Genomic DNA, 27,473 nt, shown 5'->3' on the forward strand with positions numbered 1-27,473 from the left:
TTCTGACGTCACCTGGGTTGCCTCTCCACGGGGGGGCGGCGGAAGAGGCCTTATTAGACCGGGAACTCGGTGTTGCCGCTCTCTCTGAGCTGGGCAGCCGGGTTCTGGGTCTGATAAGGTTAGTTGCCAGTGGTTGCCGTGAGCAACTATCTCTGGCCTGATTATTATGTTATATATTATATTTATTACAATAAATATGTGTTGCAGATGTCCTCTGAAGCGAGTGCTGGAAAGAAGAAGTCTAAGGTTAAACACAGACTATGTGTGTCTTGTGAGCAGCCCCTTCCAGATGAGTGCCCATATGAGGACTGTGATAGTTGTGCAAAGAAAAAAGAGCTTGCAGCATCTGTAGAAGCAAGGAGATGTATAAGCTGTCTGCAGACGCTTATGGAGGAGTGGCCGTCTAACATATGTAAGAATTGTTCACCCCCGGAAGCGGATTTAGCCACGGAGGCAAAAACCTTTTTTTCCTGGTTCAGAGACAAATTCTCTCAGGATAAAGATGAGGGAAAGAGGCTAAAGAAGCTTTCAAGGAAGCGTACTGGTTCAGCTGCCAGCAGTTCCTCCTCTGACCAGGTTAATAAGAGAAGGAGAAAGACGGCGGTTGTTTCTAGTTCAAGTTCCACGTCTTCTCACGCTTCTTCCTCTGCAGGGCCCTCCATTAGGAAGAAAAAGAAGCACCATAGGAAGCAGAGTTATTCTTCCTCAAATTCTTCCTCTTCTTCTAGCTCTTCCTCGGGGGAGAAAGGGGTGACTGAGGACTTTTACCTTTTAAAGAAAGAGACGGCAGAAGGCCTGATCAAAAAGGTCAAGCATTGTGTAGAATCTGGCAAGCATGAGCGCTCCAGACAAAATAAAGAAGCCTTATTCTATTTTCCTAAGAAAAAGTCCAGGGTGCTGCCTGGACACCAGGTCCTTAAAAAGATAATGGAAAAAGAATGGGAGAAACCGGATAAGCGGCTAGATCTTGGATCACGCTTCCGGATGATGTACAAATTGGATCCGTCGGCCTCTGAACTTTGGGATCAACCTGCAGCAGTGGACCCAGCAGTAGCTGGTCTATCTAAAAAATCTTTTTTTTAAGCTGACGAATCTACACTGTTGAGAGACCCCTTAGACAGAAGAGCGGATACCTTTTTGAAAAGAGCCCATCTTAACCTTGCGTCACTCAGCAAGGCAGCGCTGTCGTCAGTGCCTGTCTCCAGGGCTCTTAGACTATGGCTAGGTAATCTATCCCAGGATATAGAGGCAGGAGTCTCTAGGCATAAGCTGTCCCGACAGTTGTCCTCGCTCAAGTCAGCGGCGGATTACCTATGTGATTTTTCTATTGATGTGCTAAAAATTGCGGCCAAAAGTATGGCAGTGGCAAACTCCACTCGTAGAGCGATTTGGCTGAAGCCCTGGGCAGGCGATGCGTCATCTAAAGGGCATTTCTGTTCTCTACCCTTTGAGCCGGGTAAGCTCATTGGGAAGAAGCTTGACAAAGTGTTAAAGCAAAAGAAGAAGGAGAAGGAATTGGATGTCATGCAATCCTTTCGGAAACCCTTTAAGAACTTTCGTGCCCAGAGAAATAAAGGCGGCAACCGTAGACGCGTTTTTCAACAGAGGGAGAGAAAATACCAGCCTAGATACCAGGATAGGAAAAAGAAGCAGTCAGGTCCGGGTCCCAATCCCAAGACTGACTTCTGACGCCAGGCACGATGGCCCGGTGGGCGCAAGATTGCTGGAGTTTCTTCCAGAATGGCAGTCAGTCACCTCCGACCCCTGGGCTCTGAGAATTATTCAGGAGGGGTATGCGCTAGAGTTTGTACACCGGCCGAGAGACCGATTTTTTCTCAACCAAGACAAAGATTTCAGAGTCCGGTCGCTCCTGTCGGAGTTCCTTCAGAAAGCGGCACTGGAGTCTGTCCCCAGTGGGGAGGAGTTACAAGGGGTATACTCACATGTGTTCACAGAACCAAAGCCAGACCAGAAATGGCGATTAATCATAGATCTGAGATACCTCAACAAGTACTTGAAGAAGGTAAAATTCAAGATGGACAATATAAGATCACTATACAGCATTGCCAGTCCTGGGGATGTCATGGTCTGCCTGGACTTGAAGGACGCATATCTCCACGTACCCATAAAAAAGGAGGACAGAAAATTTTTGAGAATAGCTGTCCAAGGGAAAGATCAAGTCCATCATTTTCAGTTCAAGGCGCTGCCCTTTGGGTTGTCACCCGCACCCAGGATTTTTACCAAGCTGGTCGTTGTCCTGGTAGCAGCACTTCGCCTCCAGGGAATAAAGATTGTGCCGTACCTCGACGACTGGCTAATCATTGCCAGCAATACGGAAACTTTGAAGAACCAACTTCAAATCTGCCTCTCTATGCTGCAGAAGGTGGGCTTCATGGTGAACCATCAGAAATCCAAGTTAACCCCCTCCTCTCGGGTTCAGTTTCTGGGGCTTCTGGTGGATCTGCAGCAAATGAAAATTTTTCTTCCAGAGGAGAAAATAGTTCGCACAAGACAGAAAATCATGAAGCTCCAGCATTGCTCAAGAATTTCTATCAGGGAAGCGATGAGTACGCTAGGATTACTAACAGCCTCCATAGAGGCAGTGCCATGGGCAAAAAGCCATTTAAGAAGCTTCCATCAAGAAATTTTGAAAGCATGGAACAGGAGCCTGGCACATCTGAACTCCTCCATAAAAATCTCCCCTGTTGTCAGAAGGGATTTGCTGTGGTGGACCATCAGGTCGAATGTGAGTCAAGGGAGGAGTTTTGTTACCGAGCATCAAACTGTCATCACTACGGATGCCTCGGCCGCAGGTTGGGGTGCACACCTCGGCAATCACTGGACCCAAGGTACTTGGTCTACGAAGATGAGATTAAGATCCTCCAACTATCGGGAGTTAAAAGCCATCCATCTTGCTCTGCTCCACTTCGAGTCTTATGTCTGCAAGAGATCTGTTCTGTTGCGAACAGACAACGCCACAGCGGCTTATTATTTAAACAAACAGGGCGGCACACGGTGCGCAACCCTACAACATCTGTGTGCCCAGATCATGCACTGGGCGGAACAAGATGCCACGGATCTGAAGGCAATACACATCAGAGGAACTTTGAATCAGCAGGCGGACCTCCTGAGCAGGCAGGCCCTACTTCCTACAGAATGGTCTCTCAGCATGAAGCATCTCAGACCACTATTCCTCAGATGGGGGTTTCCAGAGATCGACCTTATGGCAACCAAAGAGAACACCAGGTTGACGAAATTTGGGTCTCTGAATGCGTGGGAACATCCGGAAGTCCTGGATGCGTTCTCCATCCCTTGGAACAACAAGTTTATCTATCTGTTTCCCCCACTGCCTCTTCTACCGAGAGTCTTAGGAAAAATCCTGAAGGAAGGACCATCGGCCATCCTAATAGCACCATTCTGGCCTCGCAGAGTGTGGTTCCCGCTACTGCTCCAGTTAGCGGAGGGGAGATTCTTCAGGTTTCCTGCAGCAGTAGACCTTCTAATACAGAAAGGTTTCTTTCATCCACAACCAGGCAGACTACATCTAACTGCCTGGTTTCTGAGAGGGAAAGACTATTGAACCTGGGTCTCTCTGATGAAGTTATAAATACTTTGCTGTCATCCAGGAGGCCATCAACTAACCTCGTATATACAAAATTGTGGAAAAAATTTGTGAACTGGTTGTCATCGTCTAACCTGCAGTTTTCAGTGGAAAACGTGCTTCAATTTCTGCAAGAGGGGTTCGACAAAGGGCTTAAACCAAATACCCTTAGGGTTCACATGACCTCTATTAATGCGATGTCTGATGGGAAATTTGCAAACCACCCTTTTATTTCCAGATTTTTTAAAGCCCTGAGGAAACTGAGACCGACAGTGAAGCCTCCAGTTGCACTTTGGGATCTGACTCTAGTTTTGAACGCCCTCACAAAAGAACCGTTTGAGCCCATTACAGAAGTGGAGCTAAAATGGCTCACCATGAAGCTTCTCTTTCTCATTGCAAGAGGGTAGGGGAGCTACAGGCTCTCTCTTCAAAGGAACCATTTCTGAAGATCCTTCCAGAGGGTGTGAGACTTTGCACCGTTCCTTCTTTTATACCTAAGGTAGCATCAGTGGCTAACATTAACAGAGAGGTGTTTCTACCAGTGTTTTGCCCCAACCCTGTATCAGAGGAGCAGGAAAAGTTCCATCGACTTGATGTCAAGCGTTCCTTGGTCTCTTATTTAGGTCGAGTCCAGCACTTTCGGAAGGAAGAGAATCTTTTTGTTCTTCCTGCAGGAGCTAGAATGGGCTAGAAAGCTTCTAAGGATACGCTGGCCAGATGGATCCTGTCTACTATTGTGGAAGCCTACCAGAAAGATGGAAGGGATCCTCCACATCCATTGAAAGCCCATTCAACCAGAGCTATGTCTACATCTTGGACAGAAAGGGAGCAAGTCTCCTTACTGGAAACCTGCAATGCAGCATCATGGTCATCTACATCTACCTTTGCCCGTCATTACAGGCTGGACCTGCAGACCCAGAGCCCAGCCTTTAGTACCGGAGTATTGTCTGCTGTTGGCAAGAATTAACCCACCCTTTGTTATCTTTGGTAGATCCCTTCTGTGCTGCTGTAGGGACGATGAGGAAAGTCGGTATTTACTTACCGTAATAGTTCTTTCCTCGAGTCCCGAAGGCAGCACAACACCCACCCAAATAAATTCATTTTTTTGCATCAGTTGGTCTTAATTATTACACAGTGTGACATTGGTGAAAGGGGCCTTTATGGGGGTCTGGCCCGTCCCGTTACTAATTAAGTGTTAATTATTAATTAAGTTCTAGGGGACGGTCCTGACATGGGAGCGGGATCTGATATATCCCTTCTGTGCTGCCTTCGGGACTCGAGGAAAGAACTATTACGGTAAGTAAATACCGACTATCTCACATAAGTGAGTCCACCCCTCACATTATATATACGGTATCTCCCATAAGTGACTCCACCCCTCACATTATATATACAGTATATCCCATAAGTGAGTCCACCCCTCACATTATATATACAGTATCTCCCATAAGTGAGTCCACCCCTCACATTATATACAGTATATCCCATAAGTGATTCCACCCCTCACATTATATATACAGTATCTCCCATAAGTGAGTCCACCCCTCACATTATATATACAGTATCTCCCATAAGGGAGTCCACCCCTCACATTATATATACAGTATCTCCCATAAGTGAGTCCACCCCTCAAATTATATATACAGTATATCCCATAAGTGAGTCCACCCCTCACATTATATATACAGTATCTCCCATAAGTGAGTCCACCCCTCACATTATATATACAGTATCTCCCATAAGTGAGTCCACCCCTCACATTATATATACAGTATCTCCCATAAGTGAGTCCACCCCTCACATTATATATACAGTATATCCCATAAGTGAGTCCACCCCTCACATTATATATACAGTATATCCCATAAGTGACTCCACCCCTCACATTATATATACAGTATATCCCATAAGTGACTCCACCCCTCACATTATATATACAGTATCTCCCATAAGTGAGTCCACCCCTCACATTATATATACAGTATCTCCCATAAGTGAGTCCACCCCTCACATTATATATACAGTATATCCCATAAGTGAGTCCACCCCTCACATTATATACAGTATATCCCATAAGTGAGTCCACCCCTCACATTATATACAGTATCTCCCATAAGTGAGTCCACCCCTCACATTATATACAGTATATCCCATAAGTGAGTCCACCCCTCACATTATATATACAGTATCTCCCATAAGTGAGTCCACCCCTCACATTATATATACAGTATATCCCATAAGTGAGTCCACCCCTCACATTATATACATTATCTCCCATAAGTGAGTCCACCCCTCACATTATATATACAGTATCTCCCATAAGTCAGTTTACCCCTCACATTTTTGTAGTTATTTTTTTCTATCTTTTCATGTGACAATGTAGTAGTGAGTGCACGGCCTGTTTAACAGTGTTTAATGTTGTGTCACCTCAAAATAACTAAACACACAGCCATTATTGTCTAAACCTGGGAGTACACTGCTAAGTGGAAATGCCCAAATGGGGCCCAAAGTGTCAATATTTTGTTTGGTAGCCCCCCTTAAAGGGGTACTCCCATGGAAAACTTTTTTTTTAAATTTTTTTTTTTAATCAACTGATGCCAGAAAGTTAAACAGATTTGTAAATAACTTCTATTCAAAAATCTTAATACTTCCAGTACTTTTTCGGGGCTGTATACTACAGAGGAAATGCTTTTCTTTTTTGATTTCTATGACATCACAAGCACAGTGCTCTCTGCTTACCTCTGCTGTCCCTTTTTGGAACTGCCCAGAGAAGGAGAAAATCCCCATAGCAAACATATGCTGCTCTGGACAGTTCCTAAAATGGACAGCAGAGGTCAGCAGAGAGCACTGTGCTTGTGATGTCATAGAACTCCAAAAAGAAAAGCTTTTCCTCTGTAGTATACAGCCCATAAAATGTATTGGAAGGATTAAGATTTTTTTATAGAAGTAATTAACAAATCTGTTTAACTTTCTGACACCAGTTGATTAAAAAAAAAAAAAAGGTTTCCACGGGAGTACCCCTTTAAGCCTCTTTGGCATGAAGTTCGCCAAATCTTTACAGGTTCCTCCGGACTCCTCTTCCCTCCTCCATGACTACATTATGGAGCTGGTGGATGTTATAGACCTTGTGCTCACCCACCTTCTGTTTGAGGATTACCCACAGATGCTCAATAGGGTTTAGATCAGGAGACATATTTGGCCAGTCCATCATGGTCTGCTGCTCTTTATACAGTTAAATACAGTGATATATTTCCATCTGCTTGCAGCCACCACTAGAGGGAGCTTCCTGTCTACACATTGCATTCAGGGAACCCAATAATAATTCAGTATGCCATCAGCTCCTGGAGCTCTGTATCAGAAAAATGGAACTCCCAATGATATACTAAACTATACTAGAATTTTTGGCATATAGCAGTGTCTCCCAACCAGTGTGCCTCCAGCTGTTGCAAAACTACAACTCCCAGCATGCCCGGACAGCCTTTGGCTGTCCGGGCATGCTGGAAGTTGTAGTTTTGCAACAGCTGGAGGTGCACTGGTTGGGAAACCCTGGCATATAGCATCAATATAAAAGTTATACATTATAAAAGTGTCATTCATATACCAATGAGAATGTAAAGAGGTTGTATGAAATTAGAAAAACATGGCTGCTTTCTTTCAAAAATTGCAGCAGTCCGTTGGTTGTGCCTGTTCACTTGCCAAACAATTAACTCTATGCATACTGCAGTCTGGCATAGTTTTCTGCCATAACTAATTTCTGGTGTAACATAGTAAATGTTTTTTGCTATCAGAAGCCACGCCCACTCCCCACTAAGCCACACCCACATTGGTAGTGTAAATTTCCGCAAAAAAAATAAAATAAACTACCGTACATGACTTAATAATTGATTACCTTAAAAAGGTATTCCAGGAAAAAACTTTTTTTTTATATATCAACTGGCTCCAGAAAGTTAAACAGATTTGTAAATTACTTCTATTAAAAAAATCCTTTCAGTACTTATGAGCTTCTGAAGTTAAGGTTGTTCTTTTCTGTCTAAGTGCTCTCTGATGACACCTGTCTCGGGAAACGCCCAGTTTAGAAGAGGTTTGCTATGGGGATTTGCTTCTAAACTGGGAGTTTCCCGAGACAGGTTTCATCAGAGAGGACTTAGACAGAAAAGAACAACCTTAACTTCAGAAGCTCATAAGTACTGAAAGGATTAAGATTTTTAATAGAAGTAATTTTAAATCTGTTTAACTTTCTGGAGCCAGTTGATATATAGAAAAATAACCCCTTTAATTTTATGGTCCCTGTAGTTCTGCATTGTTATGGAAAATAGATATAATGTGTCACAGTTACCTGGGATACCCGGTGGTCCAGGTAGTCCTGGTGGTCCAGCAATTGGTTGGTGAAATCTATATCCAAAGTCTCCCCTACAGCAGCTACTGCAATCTGGTTGCTGTGGGGGCTGCAGAACATGAAGAAATATTGTTACAACCCAAAATTAAGACATCACAACAACTTCATATAGTACATTGGCAGCTATGTGCACAGTTACGCTGCACTGTAAACAGCAACCTTTAACTTTTTGTGCATCTAGGGATATTTTACATGTTATGTTAATCTACATTACAACATGTACTGTAAATACATTATATTACTTATACTGTATTCTACTCTAGAGCTGTACTCAATATTCTGCTGGTGGGGTCACTGTGTACATACATTACTTATCCTGTACTGATCCTGAGTTATATCCTGTATTATATTCCAGAGCTGTACTCACTATTCTGCTGGTGAGGTCACTGTGTACATACATTACATTACTTATCCTGTACTGATCCTGAGTTATATCCTGTATTATACTCCAGAGCTGTACTCACTATTCTGCTGGTGGGGTCACTGTGTACATACATTACATTACTTATCCTACACTGATCCTGAGTTATAGCCTGTATTATACTCTAGAGCAGCACTCACTATTCTGCTGGTGAGGTCACTGTGTACATACATTACTTATCCTGTACTGATCCTGAGTTATATATCAGACAGGAGACTCATATCTTGCATTAATCTTTCTTTAATTAATGCCCATAGCAGAAATATCTTTATCCAAAAACGTATTTAATAAAAAAAAATTAAAACTACATATCCCAGCAGTCCCCTGTGAACTCCTCCTCCTATCCCAGCATGCTGGCTGCTATATAAGGGACTGCTTGAAGATCCTCCTCTCTCTTTCTTTCTGCTCATGGCAGACAGATAAGTACTCATGGTGTATATGTTTTCTATGTTTTCCTATGTGTATGTTTCTCTGTATTTCGGAAGTTTTATTTTGCATTCTTAGTGGTTATATATACCACTAACTCTTTTCTCTATATTTTTCTTTCTGTTTCAAATTAGCTTTCTTACTTATTATTTGATTTATAGATTTTGTTCTACGTGCCAGCGCATCAGCACTCAAATCTCCTTTGTGCCTGGTGCGCTGCTCTGATCCTCCCCCCCCCCCCCCTTTTTTACTCCCCCCCCCCTTTTTACTTCCCCTCTCTTCCTTACCCAGCGCCATTTTGTGGCTCTTCGCGCATATTCTTTTCCCTCCTTCCCGCCGCTGACTCGTCTGTTACGGGGAAGGAGGAGAGGAGGGCGGGCCTTCAACGACGCGCGCCTGGTGATGCGTGTTTGCTGATGCCACACACCCAATCACAGCGCTCCTTGCCATAATCTCGTGGGATTTCGTCAGGCTTCGCTGTAACTGGTATACGCCTCCTCTCTCCGTCGCATTGTTGTGCGAGTGGTGAGAGGAGCGCCAACGGTTCTCAGGTTGTGGTCAGCGTTATTGCTAGTCAGCTCAGGTAGACTTTAATTACCTCTCTGCCTTCATCAGTTCTGCCTTCACACAATATTACTAATAGTTCTTAGCTGTGGGGCTCATAACTGGGACTCATTATTTTGATAGTCTTGCTGGATACCAATAGCTACTTGTTAGCTTTCAGATAGTCCATTATGGCTGGAGATAACACTAAGGCTCCTTTCTCTGGCATGTCTGGTACTGCTGGTGAGGTAGAGATAGAAGCCTCCCACATAATGTCAGCATCTCAGATAGAAGACCTCATTAATAGGTCCGTCCAGGCCGCATTAGCTTCTGCTGCTCATCCCTCTACTTCGGGGGAGAAACCTACCAGAGGTAAAGCGCTAAGTAAGCGTAAACATGCCAATGGACACTCCGACTCCCCGGGAGGGGAAGAAAACAATATGCCCCAGACAGGACCCACTCCGGCCTGTCACACCCCGCATGTTAAGGAATATGACCGACCCTTGGGCCTCAAGGAGAACAACCCTAAGAGGCACAAGTCCACTAATAGGACAAAGCCAAACTCTTTTGACACGTCCAATGATGAGTCTTCTGAAGCCTCTGAGGTGGCTGAGGCCACGGACTCAGAATCTGACATAGAAGATGCGGGGTTCATGGCTGACAATTTTGACGCCACTCCTGACATACCATCTGAGACAATTTTAGATTCGCTTGGCCAGCCATTTTTTAGCCCGGAGGCAATCACACATCCTCGCTCCGGGGACTGGGCACCGTTACCACAAGTCGCGGACTATATAGAGTTTTGGACCAGACGGTCCCTGGACCGATCCAATCGCAACAAATTGCGAGCCGAGTGCCCCAGATCTTACGTGGCCAGAAAGGTGGCTCTTACACCGGAAATAGACCTGGTCTTACTGAAGTATTTGACTCGCTCTGTAAAAATATGCAAAAAAGGGAATTGAAAGATCTTTTAAATTGATCCAAGATCGTGTCTTGGACCTCCTAGGTCCATTGACCAAGATATTTAACCTTTCCGAACAGGCCGCTTCCACTGCCCAACCTGTGGATCTGGTGCAGCTGAGAGGCTGGGCCCAACGTGCAATCTGCATGTTGGGCAGTGCCAACACCACTTGTTCCATTGAGCGTAGAAGGTCAATTTTGATGAAATTGGAACCCCAGTTATCACACTTGGCAGAAAACGAGCCAGGCCCCTCAGCGGAAGGTCTGTTATTCGGCGAGGACCTCATAAAGAATATAAATACATTTGTGAGTCTTTTCACTAGTCTAGATAAGGCTCAGACCTCGTTAAAGAAGGCGGGTCCAAACACAAAGGCCGGCCGTACTGCCCAATACAGGCCCTACGCTAGACCAGCTCCCCAACCGTACGCATTACCTGTGGCACAACCTGCTCCCTTCTTCCCCCCTTGTGGATGACCCTGGCGAGGAAAGTGGAGGCTGAGGATTTCCCAGGTCTCGCCCGGGAATCGGTGAGTACACTCCCAATTCCACTTCCACACACATTGGTGGGAGGCAGACTGAAGTATTTTATCCATGTCTGGTCCACGATTATGGCAGACGCTTGGATCCTCAATGCGGTAGCAGGGTACCAGATAGACTTTCAATCTCTTCCAGAATTGAACATTATTCCACATCCCATTCGGTTTTCTTCACAAAACATTGCTCTCGTAGACAACAAGCTTCAAGAGCTTGTATCGAAGCAAGCAGTGCAAGAGGTAGATCCTCTCTCTCCCGGGTTTGTCAGCAACGTATTTCTAGTCAAAAAGAAGGATGGCGGTTATCGCCCAGTGATAAACCTAAGGGATTTAAATCAACACGTGACTTACCGTGACTTCAAGAAGGAAGAGATCCATCTGCTGCGCGACCTGCTATGGCCGGGCGACTGGCTAGTAAAGGTTGATTTGAAGGACGCGTACCTCACCGTCCCCATGCACCCATCCTCCCAACCATTCCTAAGGTTTCTGTGGAGGGACCGAATGTGGCAATTCACTTGCCTGCCATTCGGGTTGTCATCGGCCCCTTGGTGCTTCACCAAATTGCTCAAGCCAGTAGTGGCAGCTCTCCGGAGCAGAGGAGTACGTCTAATTATCTATCTGGACGATTTGCTAATCATGGCACACTCCAGAACGCAGGTCTTGTTGCACAGCCAGTGGACGGTGTCTTTGTTGGAGGAACTAGGGTTCCTGATCAACACCAAAAAATCCGTGCTGATTCCTTCACAGAAGATGGAGTTTCCAGGTTTCCTGGTGGATACCAGGCAAGCCGTACTGTGTTTGCCCAACGCCAAGCTGGCCCGGATTCGCAAAGAGATCCGGGCAGTATTGCGCAAGGGTCAGGTATCGCTAAGGATGATAGCTCAAATTGTCGGCTTGCTGGCAGCCTCCATTCAGGCGATTTTTCCGGCCCCTCTCCACTATCGGGCCCTTCAGAGACTCAAAATTCTTCATCTTCGGCAGGGTTTACGCTATGCGGACAAAATTTCCCTTTGTCCGGAAGCGGTAGCAGAAGGACACTGGTGGCTTCGCCATGCCGTCGAATGGAACGGCAAAACTATATTCAATTCCTGCCCAGATGTTATAATAGTGTCGGATGTGAGCCGCCAGAGTTGGGGAGCTCGCTGTGGGCAGGCCACAACAGGAGAGAGTTGGTCCGAAGAAGAATCTCTTCTTCACATCAACGCGCTGGAACTCATGGCGGCATTTTATGCCATCAGGAGTTTTTTTCCGCACAAGTCCAATTGTTGCGTTTCGTTACGCATGGACAATGTGGCGGCATTGCAATATGTCAATCGTCTTGGGGGCATGAGATCCAGAGTTTTGGCGGACATTGCATCCGACTTCTGGCATTTCTGTCTATCCCGGGACATCATTCCAGTGGCGGATTGGAATTCCCGATACCTGTCCGATTCCAGCAACTGGACTCTGGATCGCTCGGTGTTTCTGGCAATTCGAGATCTTTGGGGTCCGTTGCATACGGACCTTTTTGCTTCTCGTCTCAACCGGCAGTTACCCCGCTTTTACAGCTGGAGGCCGGACATGGAAGCGTCAGCAGTGGACGCATTTCGCCAACTGTGGCCGGAGGGGATTCACTATGCGTTTCCCCCCTTCCAGATGATTACCAGAGTGCTTCTCCAGGTAGTGACTCAGAGAGCGACGGTGGCTCTGATTACCCCTTGGTGGCCGACGCAACCGAGGTTTCCCCTTCTGCTGGGAATGTCTGTCGATTACCCCAGATTGCTTCCCCAGTCGCCTCAACTTCTCACGAACCCGACCATGGGACTCCATCCTTTGGTCGTGGAAGGCAACCTTCCGCTCCTCGTGTGGTTGGTTTCGGGGTGCCGGACGCAGGTGAGGATCTTTCACAATCAACTAGAGACCTCCTTGCCTTGGCCTGGGCCCCAGGGACTAGATCGGCATATCGATCAGCCTGGGCCTTGTGTGTTCGTTGGTGTGATCAACGACAAGTTGATCCCGTTCAGGCACCTGTTTCAGTCATAGTGAATTATCTAGCGGAATCATTTGAGGCTGGGAAGTCTTACAGTTCGCTTAATGTTTACAGATCCGCTATAGCGGCATATCATTTCCCAGTGGATTCTTTACCGGTAGGCAAGCATCCATTGGTGTGCCGATTGTTCCGAGGAGTGAAATTTAAACGTCCTCCCCGTCCTAGATATCAATCGACTTGGGATGTCTCCCGGGTCTTAGACATGTTTTCCTCTTGGGAAGACAATGACGCACTGTGCTTAAAAATCCTGTCATTCAAATTGACTATGTTACTATGTCTGGTTTCCATTAAGAGGGTGTCGGACATTAGAGCTCTTGACATCTCTAGGCGACAGTTTTCACCTGAAGGGGTCCGGTTTTCTGTTGTTTGCAGGACCAAGACGGGACTACAGTCGGTCTTTTACCACTTTTTTCCGACGCATCCCTGACTTTGTGTGGTACGCTGTTTTCAGGCATATGAGACACGCACAGCATCTTTGTGATCTCTTACTCATACTCAGCTATTAGTATCTTATGTTCAACCTCATCTTCCTGTCACCTCGGCCACTTTGGCCAGGTGGGTGCGGTCGGCCATGGAGATGGCGGGGATTGACGTTTCCCTGTTTGGCGCCCACGCTTCGAGGGGGGCTATGGCCACTAAAGTGGTTACTTTTGGGGGTTCATTTTCAGATCTCTTATTAGCCGCTGACTGGTCGTCGGAATCGACTTTTCGTCAGTTCTATTTCAGACCAGAAGAACATGTCTCTGTGTCGGTTCTCTGATTTGTCTCTTTGTTGTCTATATTATTATTTAGTGGTAGCTTTAAACTTACATGATATGAGCCTCCTGTCTGATATATAAATCGAGATATTCGAAGCTTGTGACGAAAATATAAGTTAGATGAAGACAGGAGGCGAGTATCTTCCCTCCCTACCCAACCTATTATGGTGTTTTTTGTTTTCCTTCCAGGGTATTGACAGAAGAAGACGAAGACGTCAGTGTTTCGGTGCAGCCTGATATGTTCTGTTGCAATTGTTCCTTAACAGTTTTGTTCCCGATTTTCGGTCCTGTTGGCCGGAGGTTCGTAGGTGCCGAAGGGGAGCTGTCCCGGATTCTGCTGTTCCATGGTTCTGTTGACGGTCAAGCAATTTGCATAAAGAAAGAGGAGGAGGATCTTCAAGCAGTCCCTTAAATAGCAGCCAGCATGCTGGGATAGGAGGAGGAGTTCACAGGGGACTGCTGGGTAATGTAGTTTGATTTTTTTTTTTTTATTAAATACGTTTTTGGATAAAGATATTTCTGCTATGGGCATTAATTAAAGAAAGATTAATGCAAGATACTCGCCACCTGTCTTCATATAACTTATATTTTCCGTCACAAGCTAGGAAAATCTCGATTTATATCCTGTATTACATTCCAGAGCTGTACTCACTATTCTGCTGGTGAGGTCACTGTGTACATACATAACATTACTTATCCTGTACTGATCCTGAGTTATATCCTGTATTATATTCCAGAGCTGTACTCATTATTCTACTGGTGGGGTCACTGTGTACATACATAACATTACTTATCCTGTACTGATCCTTAGTTATATCCTGTATTATACTCCAGAGCTGTACTCACTATTCTGCTGGTGAGGTCACAGTGTACATACATTACATTACTTATCCTGTACTGATCCTGAGTTATATCCTGTATTATACTCCAGAGCTGTAATCACTATTCTGATGGTGATGTCACTTTGTACATACATTACATTACTTATCCTGTACTGATCCTGAGTTATATCCTGTATTATACTCTAGAGCTGTACTCACTATTCTGCTGGTGAGGTCACTGTGTACATACATTACATTACTTATTCTGTACTGATCCTGAGTTATATCCTGTATTATACTCTAGAGCTGTACTCACTGCTAATGAAGACATGGTGTGCTGTACATATCCTCTACTTTAACTATACTTCAGAGCTTGATTTACTGTTCTGCTATATGTCCCTGGAAACAGTCATTTAGCTTGTCATTAAACATTCCCCTAACCATTTAGCTGAGCTCCTACAATGGAGAGGGCAGTTATTTTTCTCTATCTTGTCTATGATTTGGCTCACGTTTTGTATCAATACTCTACTGAGTATTGTCCAGGATTAGAAAATTGGTTTGCTTCTCTCACAGAAACAGCACCACTCGTGTCCTTGTTTGTGTGTGGTATTACAGCTCAGTTCTATTGACGTGAATGTTGCTTAATTATTATACAGTACTTAAAGGGGTTATCCAGGAAAAAAACTTTTTTTATATATATCAACTGGCTCCAGAAAGTTAAACAGATTTGTAAATTACTTCGATTAAAAAATCTTAATCCTTTCAGTACTTATGAGCTGATGAAGTTGAGTTGTTCTTTTCTGTCTTAGTGCTCTCTGATGACACCTGTCTCAGGAACCGCCCAGTTTAGAAGCAAATCCCCATTGCAAACCTCTTCTACTCTGTGCAGTTCCCGAAACAAGCAGAGATGTCAGCAGAGAGCACTATTGCCAGACAGAAAACAACTCAACTTCAGCAGCTCATAGTTATTGAAAGGATTAAGATTTTTTAATAGAAGTAATTTACAAATCTTTCTGGAGCCAGTTGATATATTAAAAAATAAGACAATTTTCCTGGAATATCCCTTTAAATATTATACTACATACAATCTCTGGACATGTGTTTTCTAATTCTAAATAACCAGATTAAGTTAAAACTGCCATAGAGTGATCAAATTACACCACCATGCAGTGCTTAGATAATATCACCATACAGTGCTCAGATAATAACATCATAGAGAGCTTATAAAATATCATACAGTGCTTAAATATATCACCCTACTATATCAGATAATACCACCATACAGTGCTTAAATATATCACCCTACTATATCACATAATACCACCATACAGTGCTTAAATATATTGTCTTAAAATGATCAGATGATACCACCATACAGTGCTCAAATAATACCACCATAAAGTGCTTAAATTTATTGTCTTAAAATGATCAGATAATACCACCATACAGTGCCCAGATAATACCACCATACAGTGCTCAGATAATACCATCATACAGTGCTCATATAATACCATCATACAGTGCTCATATAATACCATCATACAGTGCTCAGACAATACCATCATACAGCACTCATATTATACCATCATACAGTGCTCATATAATACCATCATACAGTGCTCAGACAATACCATCATACAGGGCTCAGATAATACCATCATACAGTGCTCATATAATACCATCATACAGTGCTCAGATAATACCATCAAACAGTGCTCAGATAATACCACCATACAGTGCTGAAAAAATACCACCACACAGTGCTCAAATAATATCCATACAGTGCTTAAAGGAGTAGTGTAGTGAAAGATAACTTATCCCCTATTCAAAGGATAGGGGATAAGTTATAGATCACGGGGGGGGGGGGGGGGGGGGATTCCGACCGCTGGGACCCCCCGTGATCTCCCGAATGGGGCCCTGACAGTCTGCTGGATGGGGGCACAGAGCGGCGACCAATACGCCCCCTCCATGTATCCCATAGAGATACATGAAGGAGGCGTGTTAGCTGCTGCTTCCTGCGGGGTCGGAATGGCTGCTTCCGGCAGACTGCCGTAGCCCCGTTCAGGAGATATGTGGCCCAGCGGTCGGGCCCCCGCAATCTATATCTATCATTTGGATAGGGGATACGTTATTTTTCACTGCACTACTCCTTTAAATATATTATCTAAAAATGATCAGATAATACCACCATACAGTGATCAAGCAATAACACCATATAGTGCACAAATGTCATCATACAGTGCTCAAATATATTGCTCTATAAGGATCAACTTATACTACCAAAGCGAACTTAGATAATACTACCATACAGTGATCAAATACAATCATACAGCACTCAAATAATACCACCATACAGTGTTGTGATAATATCATTATGTATCACTATCACTATAATACCGATATGTCATTGAATAATACCACCATACAGTGCTCAGATTATACCATCACACAGAGACCAAATGACAGCACCATAATACTACCCACTAAAGGTGGATATATCTAAATCCCAATACACATATATCTAAAGCCCAATATCTTGGCAACAATTACAAGCCAACAATATTGTTTTTAAACCATATACCTTCAATGTAATACATAAAAGTAGAGGGTACAGCATCTTATTAAAGGGGTAGTCCAGTGGTGAAAAACTTATCCCCTATCCTAAGGATAGGGGATAAGTTTGAGATCGCGGGGGGTCCGACCGCTGGGGCCCCCTGCGATCTCTCTGTACGGGGCCCCGGCTCTCCGCCGAGATAGCGGGTGTCGACCCCCGCACGAGGCGGCGGCCGACACGCCCCCTCAATACATCTCTATGGCAGAGCCGGAGATTGCCGAAAGCAGCGCTTCGGCTCTGCCATAGAGTTGTATTGAGGGGGCGTGTCGGCCGCCGCCTCGTGCGGAGGTCGACACGCCCCCTTCCCGTGGGCTGTCGGGGCTCCGTACAGGAGATCGCAGGGGGCCCCAGCGGTCGGACCCCCCGCGATCTGCAACTTATCCCCTATCCTTAGGATAGGGGATAAGTTGCTCACCACTGAATCACCACTGGACTACTCCTTTAAAGGGGTACTCAGGTGGAAAACTTTTTTTTTTTTTTTTTAAATCAACTGGTGGCAGAAAGTTAAAAGATTTGTAAATTAGTTCTATTTAAAAATCTTAATCCTTCCAGTACTTATCAGCTGCTGTATACTCCAGAAGAAGTTCTTTTCTTTTTGAATTTCTTTTCTGTCTGACCACAGTGCTCTCTGCTGACACTTCTGTTATGTCAGGAACTGTCCAGAGATGGAACAAATCCCCATAGCAAACTTATCCTGCTCTGGACAGTTCTTGACATGGACAGAGGTGTGAGTCAGACAGAAAAGACATTCAAAAAGAAAAAACTTCCTGTGGAGCACACAGCAGCGGATGAAGTACTGGAAGGATTAAGACTTTTAAATCAAATTAATTTACAAATCTGAAAAAAGAGGATAAACATTAAAGGGGTATTCCAGGAAAAAACTTTTTTATATATATCAACTGGCTCCAGAAAATTAATGAGATTTGTAAATTATTTCTATTAAAAAATCTTAATCCTTTCAGTACTTATGAGCTTCTGAAGTTAAGGTTGTTCTTTTCTGTCTACATCCTCTCTGATGACACCTGTCTCGGGAAACGCCCAGTTTAGAAGAGGTTTGCTATGGGGATTTGCTTCTAAACTGGGCGTTTCCCGAAACAGGTGTCATCAGAGAGGATATAGACAGAAAAGAATAACCTTAACTTCAGAAGCTCATAAGTACTGAAAGGATTAAGATTTTTTAATAAAAGTAATTTACAAATCTGTTTAACTTTCTGGAGCCAGTTGATATATATATATATATATATATATATATATATATATATAAAGTTTTTTCCTGGAATACCCCTTTAACCCACCCCTCAAGGCTAGTATCAGGCAACCTGATACATGAAGGAAAAAAATGTAAACTACAATAAAAATTAAGATTGTGCTTCAATTTGATATTAAAGATATAAAATAATGTATTAAAATACGCAATAAGCACAATTAAACCTCGTAACACAGGACCCTTGTGCAGAGGTAATAGATGTTATATTAAATAAAGAAATATAATAAAACATGTATCAGAACATAATACACACAGCGATAAATGGCACCACTATGAGGTATCAAGAATAATAAATCATGAATAATAATTTGCAAATCTGTTTAACTTTCTGGCACCAGTTGATTTCAAAAAAATTATTTTCCACTGGAGTACCCCTTTAACAAAAAAAAAAAAAAAAATACAACCTGCAAAAAAGTCACAAAGCTCAAAGATTGCCAAATTTCTGAACCTCGCCGCAAATCTGAAAAATTTTCACTATAAACCCAACATTGTACAAACATGACCACAAAAATAAAAATAAATGTAATTAACAACAGTACCAGTACATGAAAAGTATACATGCTATACGAGAAGCTATAGATAAAGCAGAGCCGATGGGGTTAGAGGTGAGATTGTCTTTTGGCATGACTAGGGTGATAGGCACCGGCAAAGAGTTAGAAGGATGATCATGACACGTTGAGCTCTGCTACATCTGGTCTTATGCATACAGTCAAGCACTGTTCTAGAAATCGACATAGACATAGGTGAAGAAGATGAAGGCAGAGTACCTGGACTCTGTGTGAGGTCTGTTCTACCTCATCTACCTCGGGGTTCCCCAACTCTTTTTGAGTAGAAGTATTAATGGAAAATGTCTCAATGTGGATATTCCGCTCTCCCACTACTTCCCTGCCGGATATAAAGCCCGTCCGTTGATGATGGCTCCCAACTACTTTGGCCAATGGCTTATTAGATCTTCTCCTCACCTCCATGTTTTCATCTTGACCAAGACTAAACGGCAAAGCAAAAACAGCCAGAAGAAACCAGATCCTAAGACACCTTGGAGCCATTCAGCTAAATGAATCCAGGCAGCGGCATCAAGCTTGGTTAAAAAGGTCCCAAAAAATGTGCAACTACCAAGTTATATACTAGAGACAGCTGGAGGGGGGGAAAAAGGACTGCAAAATCAACCAAGCCTGAAGGAAAATATTAGTCATCCTTCTACTGTGACCGGAGAAATGGATTTCAATGCGGCATCACGGTTATAATTCGGGAGTCACACCTCTTCTGGATATTTCACGTCTCTTTATTTAGTTAAAAAAAATATATACAAATACGATGGGAAATTGTGACCATGAAACAAATGGGTTTTTGCCCTTGGTTAGACACGGAGATTCAATGGATTTAACGTCTGTAACTTGGAACAAGGCCGGGTCTATGCTGGCCAAGAATTTCTCAGAAGTGTTTCTCCAATGTGCTAAGGTTTCTCGAATTAGTCCAAGTACAAAAGTAGACTGAAGTTTTCTTTTTTTAAATCTTACGCATTTCACTCTTTGATAATGAGCATTTTTTTGTTGTTTTTTTTTTTTTCTAGGGGTACTCCGGTGGAAAACAAGTCAACTGGTACCAAAAAGTTCTACAGATTTGTAAATTACTTCTATATAAAAATCTTAATCCCTCCAGTACTTATCAGCTGCTGTATACTACAGAGAGAGTTGAACAGTTCTTTTCAGCCTGACCACAGTGCTCTCTGCTGACACCTCTGTCCATGTCAGGAACTGTCCAGAGCAGGAGAGATTTGTTATGGGGATTTGCTCCTACTCTGGACAGTTCCTGACACAGACAGAGGTGTCAGCAGAGAGCACTGTGGTCAGACTGGAAATAACTATTCCACTTCCTCTGTAGTATACAGCATCTCATAAATACAAGAAGGATTAAGATTTTTAAATTGAAGTAATTTACAAATCTGTTTAACTTTTTGGTACCAGTTTAGTTTAAAAAAAATAAGTTTTCCACTGGAGTACCCCCTTTAAGCTTTTTTATGATAGTAAGTTGTTAAATATATATATATATATATATATATATAGATATATAGATATATATATATATATATATATATATATATATACACAGACGATTATAGAAAAAGGATCAAACACATTCACCTATAACATCACTTGCTAACTTTATTCTTTATTCATTAAAAGCGGCTTGCCGCCAGCATTTGGATTTTTGTACTCCCATTTTAGTTTTTTTTTGCTTTTTTGGTTATAAATTGTGTCCATGGTGCCAGCCTGTGTTTCCTCTTTTTTTCGCCAAATTGTTATAAATGTTCACCAGGACAGGGCATAGATTTCAATGGCAACACTGCCTCAATTATAGGGAGAGTACATAAGGCTTTAGGGGCCCTTCTCCACCATGGAAAGTAGAGGGCCCCCAACACCCACCCTCCCTGATTGCCATTTAGTGACCCTGTCAGCCAAAGAGAGGAATGGTGAAGACGCAGCATACCAGCAGGAGGAAACGAAAGCAAGTCCCCTGGGCCAGCTGGGCTTGTACTGAACCTGAAATTCTCCCATGGCACACTCTATGAAAATAGGGGGGGCTGCACAGATGTTGTGGGAGATATAAGTCCCTTAGAAGATGTTAACCCCATACAGTACCAGGCCGGTGGTAGCTGAGAGTACCCTTGATATTATGGTGGTCCAGAAGTAGACAAGACACTGGGAGATGGAGGGTCCAGAAGTAGACAAGACACCGGGAGATGGAGGGTCCAGAAGTAGACAAGACACCGGGAGATGGAGGGTCCAGAAGTAGACAAGACACCGGGAGATGGAGGGTCCAGAAGTAGACAAGTCACTGGGAGATGGAGGGTCCAGAAGTAGACAAGACACCGGGAGATGGAGGGTCAAGAAGTAGACAAGACACCGGGAGATGGAGGGTCCAGAAGTAGACAAGATACCGGGAGATGGAGGGTCCAGAAGTAGACAAGACACCGGGAGATGGAGGGTCCAGAAGTAGACAAGACACCGGGAGATGGAGGGTCCAGAAGTAGACAAGTCACTGGGAGATGGAAGAAAATTACCAAAGAACAGTGCAGTTGAACAGGGACAGTAACTCTACAAAATAATGGGTCATCCACATATGTTGAGTCACAGTTCTTAATTAAAGGTTTTTAGTTTCAACATGAATGAAAAAGAAACAGATGGGTATGGTTGTTGTAGAGTTTACCCCTCAGTAGGTGTTCTGATTTAGTTCCTGAAATGTTTAGGATACCTGAGGTAGCAACTGGTGATAAAAAGGGATTTGAACTGGACCAGAGGTCCACCAAGGTTTTGGATTGCAAGTTTACGAAGTAACTAAGAGTGAGATTAATCAAAACCTGTGTAGAGGATGAGTGGTGCAGTTGCCCATAGCAACCAATCAGATAGCTACTTTCATTTTAAAAAAGGCCTCTGAAAAATGAAACAAGTGATCTGATTGGTTGCTATGGGCAACAGGTCATCTTTTCCTCTACTGTAGGTGTGTGAACCCTTGGCAATCGTTGGACCATCCACATATATTATTGGCATGTAGAAATACAATGTTATACACAAGCTGAACAGCAATGGTTAAATGCACACATGATCACATTACTATTCACATTAAGTTCCGAGAGAGTGTTCCCAGCCAAATACAAAACTAGTGTATTAATACACAGCAAAAATGTGTTTCTATAGTCTGGCCCTAAAAACTCCAGCAAAGAAAGCCACCTGCAAGGTAATTTTTCAAAATGGCTGCCAAAGAGGTGGTGGTCAAGTGAGGTCACAGATTTGGGATAAGTATCACCAGCAACCTAGTGGGTAGGGATGTCTGTCTGTCTGGAAAACCCTGTTATCTCAAGAACAAGAACAGGACTCCCATATTGGGCTCTGAATGGGTTGGCAGAGGACAGACATGCTTTATTTATTGTCTATGGGAGTGCCAGAAGATGTGGGGGGGTCCCCAACAGTCAGACATCCTGCTATCCCGTGTATAGGGGTAAGTGTCTAAGGTGGTAAACCCCCTTTAATCCTACCCTAATTGCATCAGTGTAATTCTTAAATTATCCAATGGAGGACATTAACTGAGAGAACCAATTGTAAGACGGTCGTTTTGCATTAGGAAACTGGGGGTCAGAAGTCTCCTGCTCTCTCAATAAGTGGGGGTCCCAGAGACATATAGAACATAATTTTACTAAATTGTAATTAGCTAAATTGTAAGGTAGTCTGTAATACTTACGGCTCCTGCCTTTCTTTTCCTTCGGCTCATTTATAACCCATCCTTCAGTCGTTTTCCAGATGTCTTGGCATAGTTCAATCCATCCTTTAGTTGTGTATACAATGATGCCATCAATTCCTGTGGTCGCACTATTTTTAGTGATCTCTGGCCAATTTGGCTTCATCTTATAGAACTGAAATTGTGTTGGTGCAGATGATTTGTCACCAAATGATTTGTCACCAAATGACCAAATGTCCCCAGGTTACTGACGGATTTTCTAAAGAGGTCTTTTAAAGGGGTACTCCGCCCCTAGACATCTTATCCCCTATCCCCAGCGGCGGGACCCCCTCGATCTCCCTGCTGCACCCGGCGTTCATTTAGAGCATCAGGTGCAGCATTGGAGGGCCTGAGGCTCGTGATGTCACGTCCGCGCCCTGCTAGTGACGTCACGTCCACTCCCCCTCAGTGCAAGTCTATGGGAGGGGGCATGACGGCTGTCACGCCCCCTCCCATAGACTTGCATTGAGGGGGCATGGCCGTGACGTCATGAGCGGGACGTGACCACAACATCATGAGCCTCTGCTCCACATCGCCAGTCATCCGGCATGGAGTGAAGTTCGCTCCGTGCACCGGATGTCGGGGGTGCCGCACCCGAGATTAGGCGGGTTCCCAGTGGTGGGGTCCCCGCCATAAGACATCTTATTCCATATATTTTGAATAGGGGATAAGATGTCTAAGGGCAGAGTACCCCTTTAAGGCCTCATCTCATAAATCCTGAGTAAGGCCCCTTTTACACTACAGGTATCATCCTGCTTTTTTAAGGCCGTTATTTTACAATAACAGATTAAATAAACCGGATGCAATAACTGGTAATAAAGGATGTAATAACGGATGAAAACTGATGACCATCCTCCGTTATTTTTAATTTTTTTTTTCTTAAAAAACCTGATGCTCATCCATTATCATCCGTTATTACCAGTTACATCTGTTTTTTTTTTAATCAGGTTTTTAACCCTTTTTTTGTAAAGATGTACTGAGCATGCTCAGTACAAAAAATGGATGTAAAAAAAAGGGACAATAACGGATGTTTTTCTTTTGAACATCCGTTTCCCATAGACTTCAATGTTAAATTTTAACGGACGTTTTTTCACCATTATTTTTGCCGGACCAAAAATTTGTGCAAGCACTGTCTTTTGTGCCGGCAAAAATTACAGACATTAATAAAAACGGACATACCTGATGCAAAAGGATGGTCAAAAAATCCCATTGACATGGATGGAACTTTTTGACGGCCGTTTTCAGGACTTTTTGCCAGGAGTAATAAATTAGGTTTTTACAAGATGATACCTGTAGTGTGAAAGGTGCCTAAAGGGTATGAATACTTATGTCACTTAAAGATTTTAGTTTTTCCTTTTCAATAAATTGGCAAAGATTTCTAATTTCTGTTTTCACATTCTGGTAAAGTTAAATATGAACTGTGATTGGTTGTTATGGGCAAAATTCCTCCATTTTTAGTCTTTTAAATCAACTGGTGGCAGAAAGTTAAACATATTTGTAAATTACTTCTATTAAACAATCTTAATCCTTCCAGTACTTATTAGCTGCTGAATGCTACAGAGGAAATTCCTTTCTTTTTGGAACGCAGAGCGCTCTGCTAACATATCTGTCCATTTTAGCAACCATGCATAGCAGATGCATAGCAGATGCATAGCAGACATATGGTAAGGGCAGCGTGGTGGCTAAGTGCTTAGCACTGCTGCCTTGCAGTGCTGGGGACTTGGTTTCAAATCCCACTAAGGACAACAATAAATAAAGCGTTATTATTATTATTATAATAATGTCAGTAGAGAGAACTGTGCTTGTGATGTCATCAGAGAGCATTCCAAAAAGAAAAGAATTTCCTCTGTAGTATTCAGCAGCTAATAAGTACAGGAACGATTAAGATTTTTTAATAGAAGTAATTTACAAATATGTTTAACTTTCTGCCACCAGTTGATTTAAAAGAAAAAGGTTTTCACCGGAGTACCCCTTTAATCAGGGCCATTGTTTTAGTGTAATCTCACAATGACTGCCTATATAACACTATATACCATAATATGATGATTCAACACTAAAACATTTTCCAAAGTCGATTTTGAGCCCCAGCTGGATAGATTTGCTGGATTATATATATATATCTAGGATACCTGGAGAGCGAAACGGAAATTACATAACACCAGGATCCTGGAGAAGGCTTCAAAAGCCCAGGTAATCGGCTGGACCCATCTACCTGCAGCTTAACTTTATTATAAATCTTATATTTCTACAGAAAAACATCAAACACATAAATGACCCACAGAGAATCTGTCCCTGACTGCAATAACAGTATTTGCTCAGCTGGGGTGCAGCAAAAGCCGCAGACCCAATACTTCATCTACGTTCTACACCACCACAGGCCGAATTCTTCATCTACGTTCTACACCATGCTGACTGGTTCCAACCACAAACACGTGTTCCTTGGGTTGAACTCACCGTTTTACACTCTACATGTACAGATCCTGGCAGTGAGTTATTGTCATGCATCAGTCTATTTCAACAACATAGTATTGCTTTTTTACACAACAGTAAGAGAAGCCAAAACATTTGAGCTTCTAATGTTCAGGACCTACAACCCAATTTAGCTACAGTTTGGGGACATTAAAGGACATCTGCAGCCATTTAACACTTATCCCCTATCCACAGGATAGGGGATAAGTGTTTGATCGTGGGGGGTCCAACCCCTGGTATCTCCTGTGATCTTCTAAACGAGGCCCCTGCCTTGGCGCTCAGTGTGAGCACTAATGCACGTATCGTCGACCTGAGAGGTCGACGGTTACGCCGCCTCCCCGTCCCCATACAGTTCTATGGGAGAGGCGGGGAGGCACGAACGCTGCCTCCCCCCCTCTCCCATAGAGTTACATGGAGGAGACATGTCGGCCGCAATGTCATACTGCGGCCAGCACACCTCCTGCACGGGAAAGCCATGGCAGAGCCGTGGCCCTGTGCAGGAGATCGCGGGGGCCCCAGCGGTCACACCCCCCACGATCAAACACTTATCCCATATCCTGTGGATAGGGAATCAGTGTTAAAGGGCCGCAAATGTCCTTTAAGATGTGCAGGCATAAGTTGTTGTATATAGTTCCCATGGTAATCATTAAAGATGGGCGAAACAAAGCTGACAAAGTCAAATTCGTTCAGAATTTCATGAAAAATTTGATTCTGAGCAAATCCAAATTTTCTCGTGCTTCGTGGTAACGAATCGCTTCATTCACTACATTTTGTGTGGGCTGGGGGGCTAAAATGGCAGCTACACGTGTGAGGACATGGGGCAAGGAAGTCTGGGAAGGTGGGTAGGCGGGGTCACCCTGAATCACATGGCGGCATGCAGCCTATCAGCAGCCAACCAGCTGTGATGTCACAGCCCTACATATTCGGCAGCCATTGCCGAAGATGGGCATTTCACGGATGTTTTGCTGAGAGAGCAGAGACTGTGTGCACACTAATCACCGTTACTGACAATACAGATCTTTACAGCAGCAAATCTGTGGTGGCCCAGTATGGGAGTTGTTACTTCGTACCCTCTGCTGCCCTGTCAGGCAGCCTCCCTTCAGTGTCCCCTGGGCCTCCCTTGCACTTGTCCCCCCATGTACATATGTTTACCATGTAGTATACTGTGGAATGTGTGAAGAAAGCGTTGACTGTTTAACATGTGAGTTTAACCTCCCCCATATAAACCCTGGGTGGAGTCTCTGCTCTCTCTCTCTCTCTCTCTTTTGGAGCTTAGAGCTCTTGTTGTTGAGGTCCAGTGCAGTCTAGTCTAGGAGTGTGTTTGGAGTCAAAGGAAGCCTCAAGTCAAGTCAAGCTACTGCCAGAGCAAGAGACAGATAAGCCTGTTACAGACACCCAGGCAATTCCTAGTCAAGGCATGATAAAAGTTGAAGGAAGTGTCCAATTTAAATGGGCACCGTCACTTCTCAAAAATGTTGACATGTCATAGAGGCATGTTCAGAACCCCACTGTTCTCTACAAAGAGCTGGAAAAAGTAGGCACTAAGCGTGTTCTCTCTCCCAGCTCCGTTTGTGTGACTGAGACAGACCCCTATAGTGAGTCTAGGGGTCCCGCTTCCGCCTGCCCTATTGCTGTCCTGCCTCTCCCGATGACGCTCCAAACCCACTGCAGAATGTTCGGAACATTATCTGGAAAGGCAAAACAGCGTGTCATTTGGATAAAAAAACAGGGGCACTAGGGGATTGGGAGTGCAAGCGCTGAACTGAGCAAGGTGAGTATAATGTAATGTATTTTGGAGCCCTACCAGGCAGCAGTTAGCCTTTTTTTTGTAAATTGGAGAACCCCTTTAAGGGTGCGTTCCCACAGGGCGTATACGCAGCGTATTTGACCCTGCGCAAATTTTACGGCAGCAGCGGGAAATATCCCTTGCTCACTATACACACAGGGCTTTCCGGCGGCAGCCCTATGTGTGCAGTGAGTTTTGGAGGAGGAGCCGCGCATCACAGTCACGCCGGCACACGGCTCCGCCTCCAAAACTCATTACACACATAGGGCTGCCGCCGGAAAGCCCTGTGTGTATAGTGAGCAAGGGATACGCAGCGTATTTCCCGCTGCCGCCGTAAAATTTGCGCAGCGTCAAATACGCTGCGTATACGCCCTGTGGGAACGCACCCTAAGGCTGCAATATTGCAACAGCAAAACCAAGTGTCTTGTATTGCAATTTTAAAATCCAGGTTTTATGTAAAGGATGTGTCTGTTGCAAAGAGTGTAAAGAACCTAGCAGAATATACAAAAGCCAATGTGGATAAGTAATAAAAACAAAGGTAAGTACAAGATAAGTAAAGTTATATTTATAGCATAGC

The 27,473-nt window shown here is 43.8% G+C and overlaps 1 protein-coding gene across 1 annotated transcript in view; it reads right to left on the reverse strand.

Moving 5' to 3' along the window:
- The window catches only part of C1QTNF3 (C1q and TNF related 3), a 74,522-nt gene extending 55,084 nt beyond the window's left edge, over positions 1-19,438 (reverse strand). The window contains exons 1-2 of the mRNA XM_056552555.1: positions 19,137-19,438; positions 7,938-8,046 (exon numbers count right to left, since the gene is read on the reverse strand). Coding sequence (XP_056408530.1) covers positions 7,938-8,046; positions 19,137-19,415 — 388 coding nt within the window. The 5' untranslated portion in view covers positions 19,416-19,438. The remainder of the gene's footprint in view (positions 1-7,937; positions 8,047-19,136) is intronic.
- Between the last annotated feature and the right edge of the window lie 8,035 nt (positions 19,439-27,473).

Source organism: Hyla sarda, chromosome 1 (genome assembly GCF_029499605.1).
Source record: "Hyla sarda isolate aHylSar1 chromosome 1, aHylSar1.hap1, whole genome shotgun sequence".
Lineage (NCBI taxonomy): Eukaryota > Metazoa > Chordata > Amphibia > Anura > Hylidae > Hyla > Hyla sarda.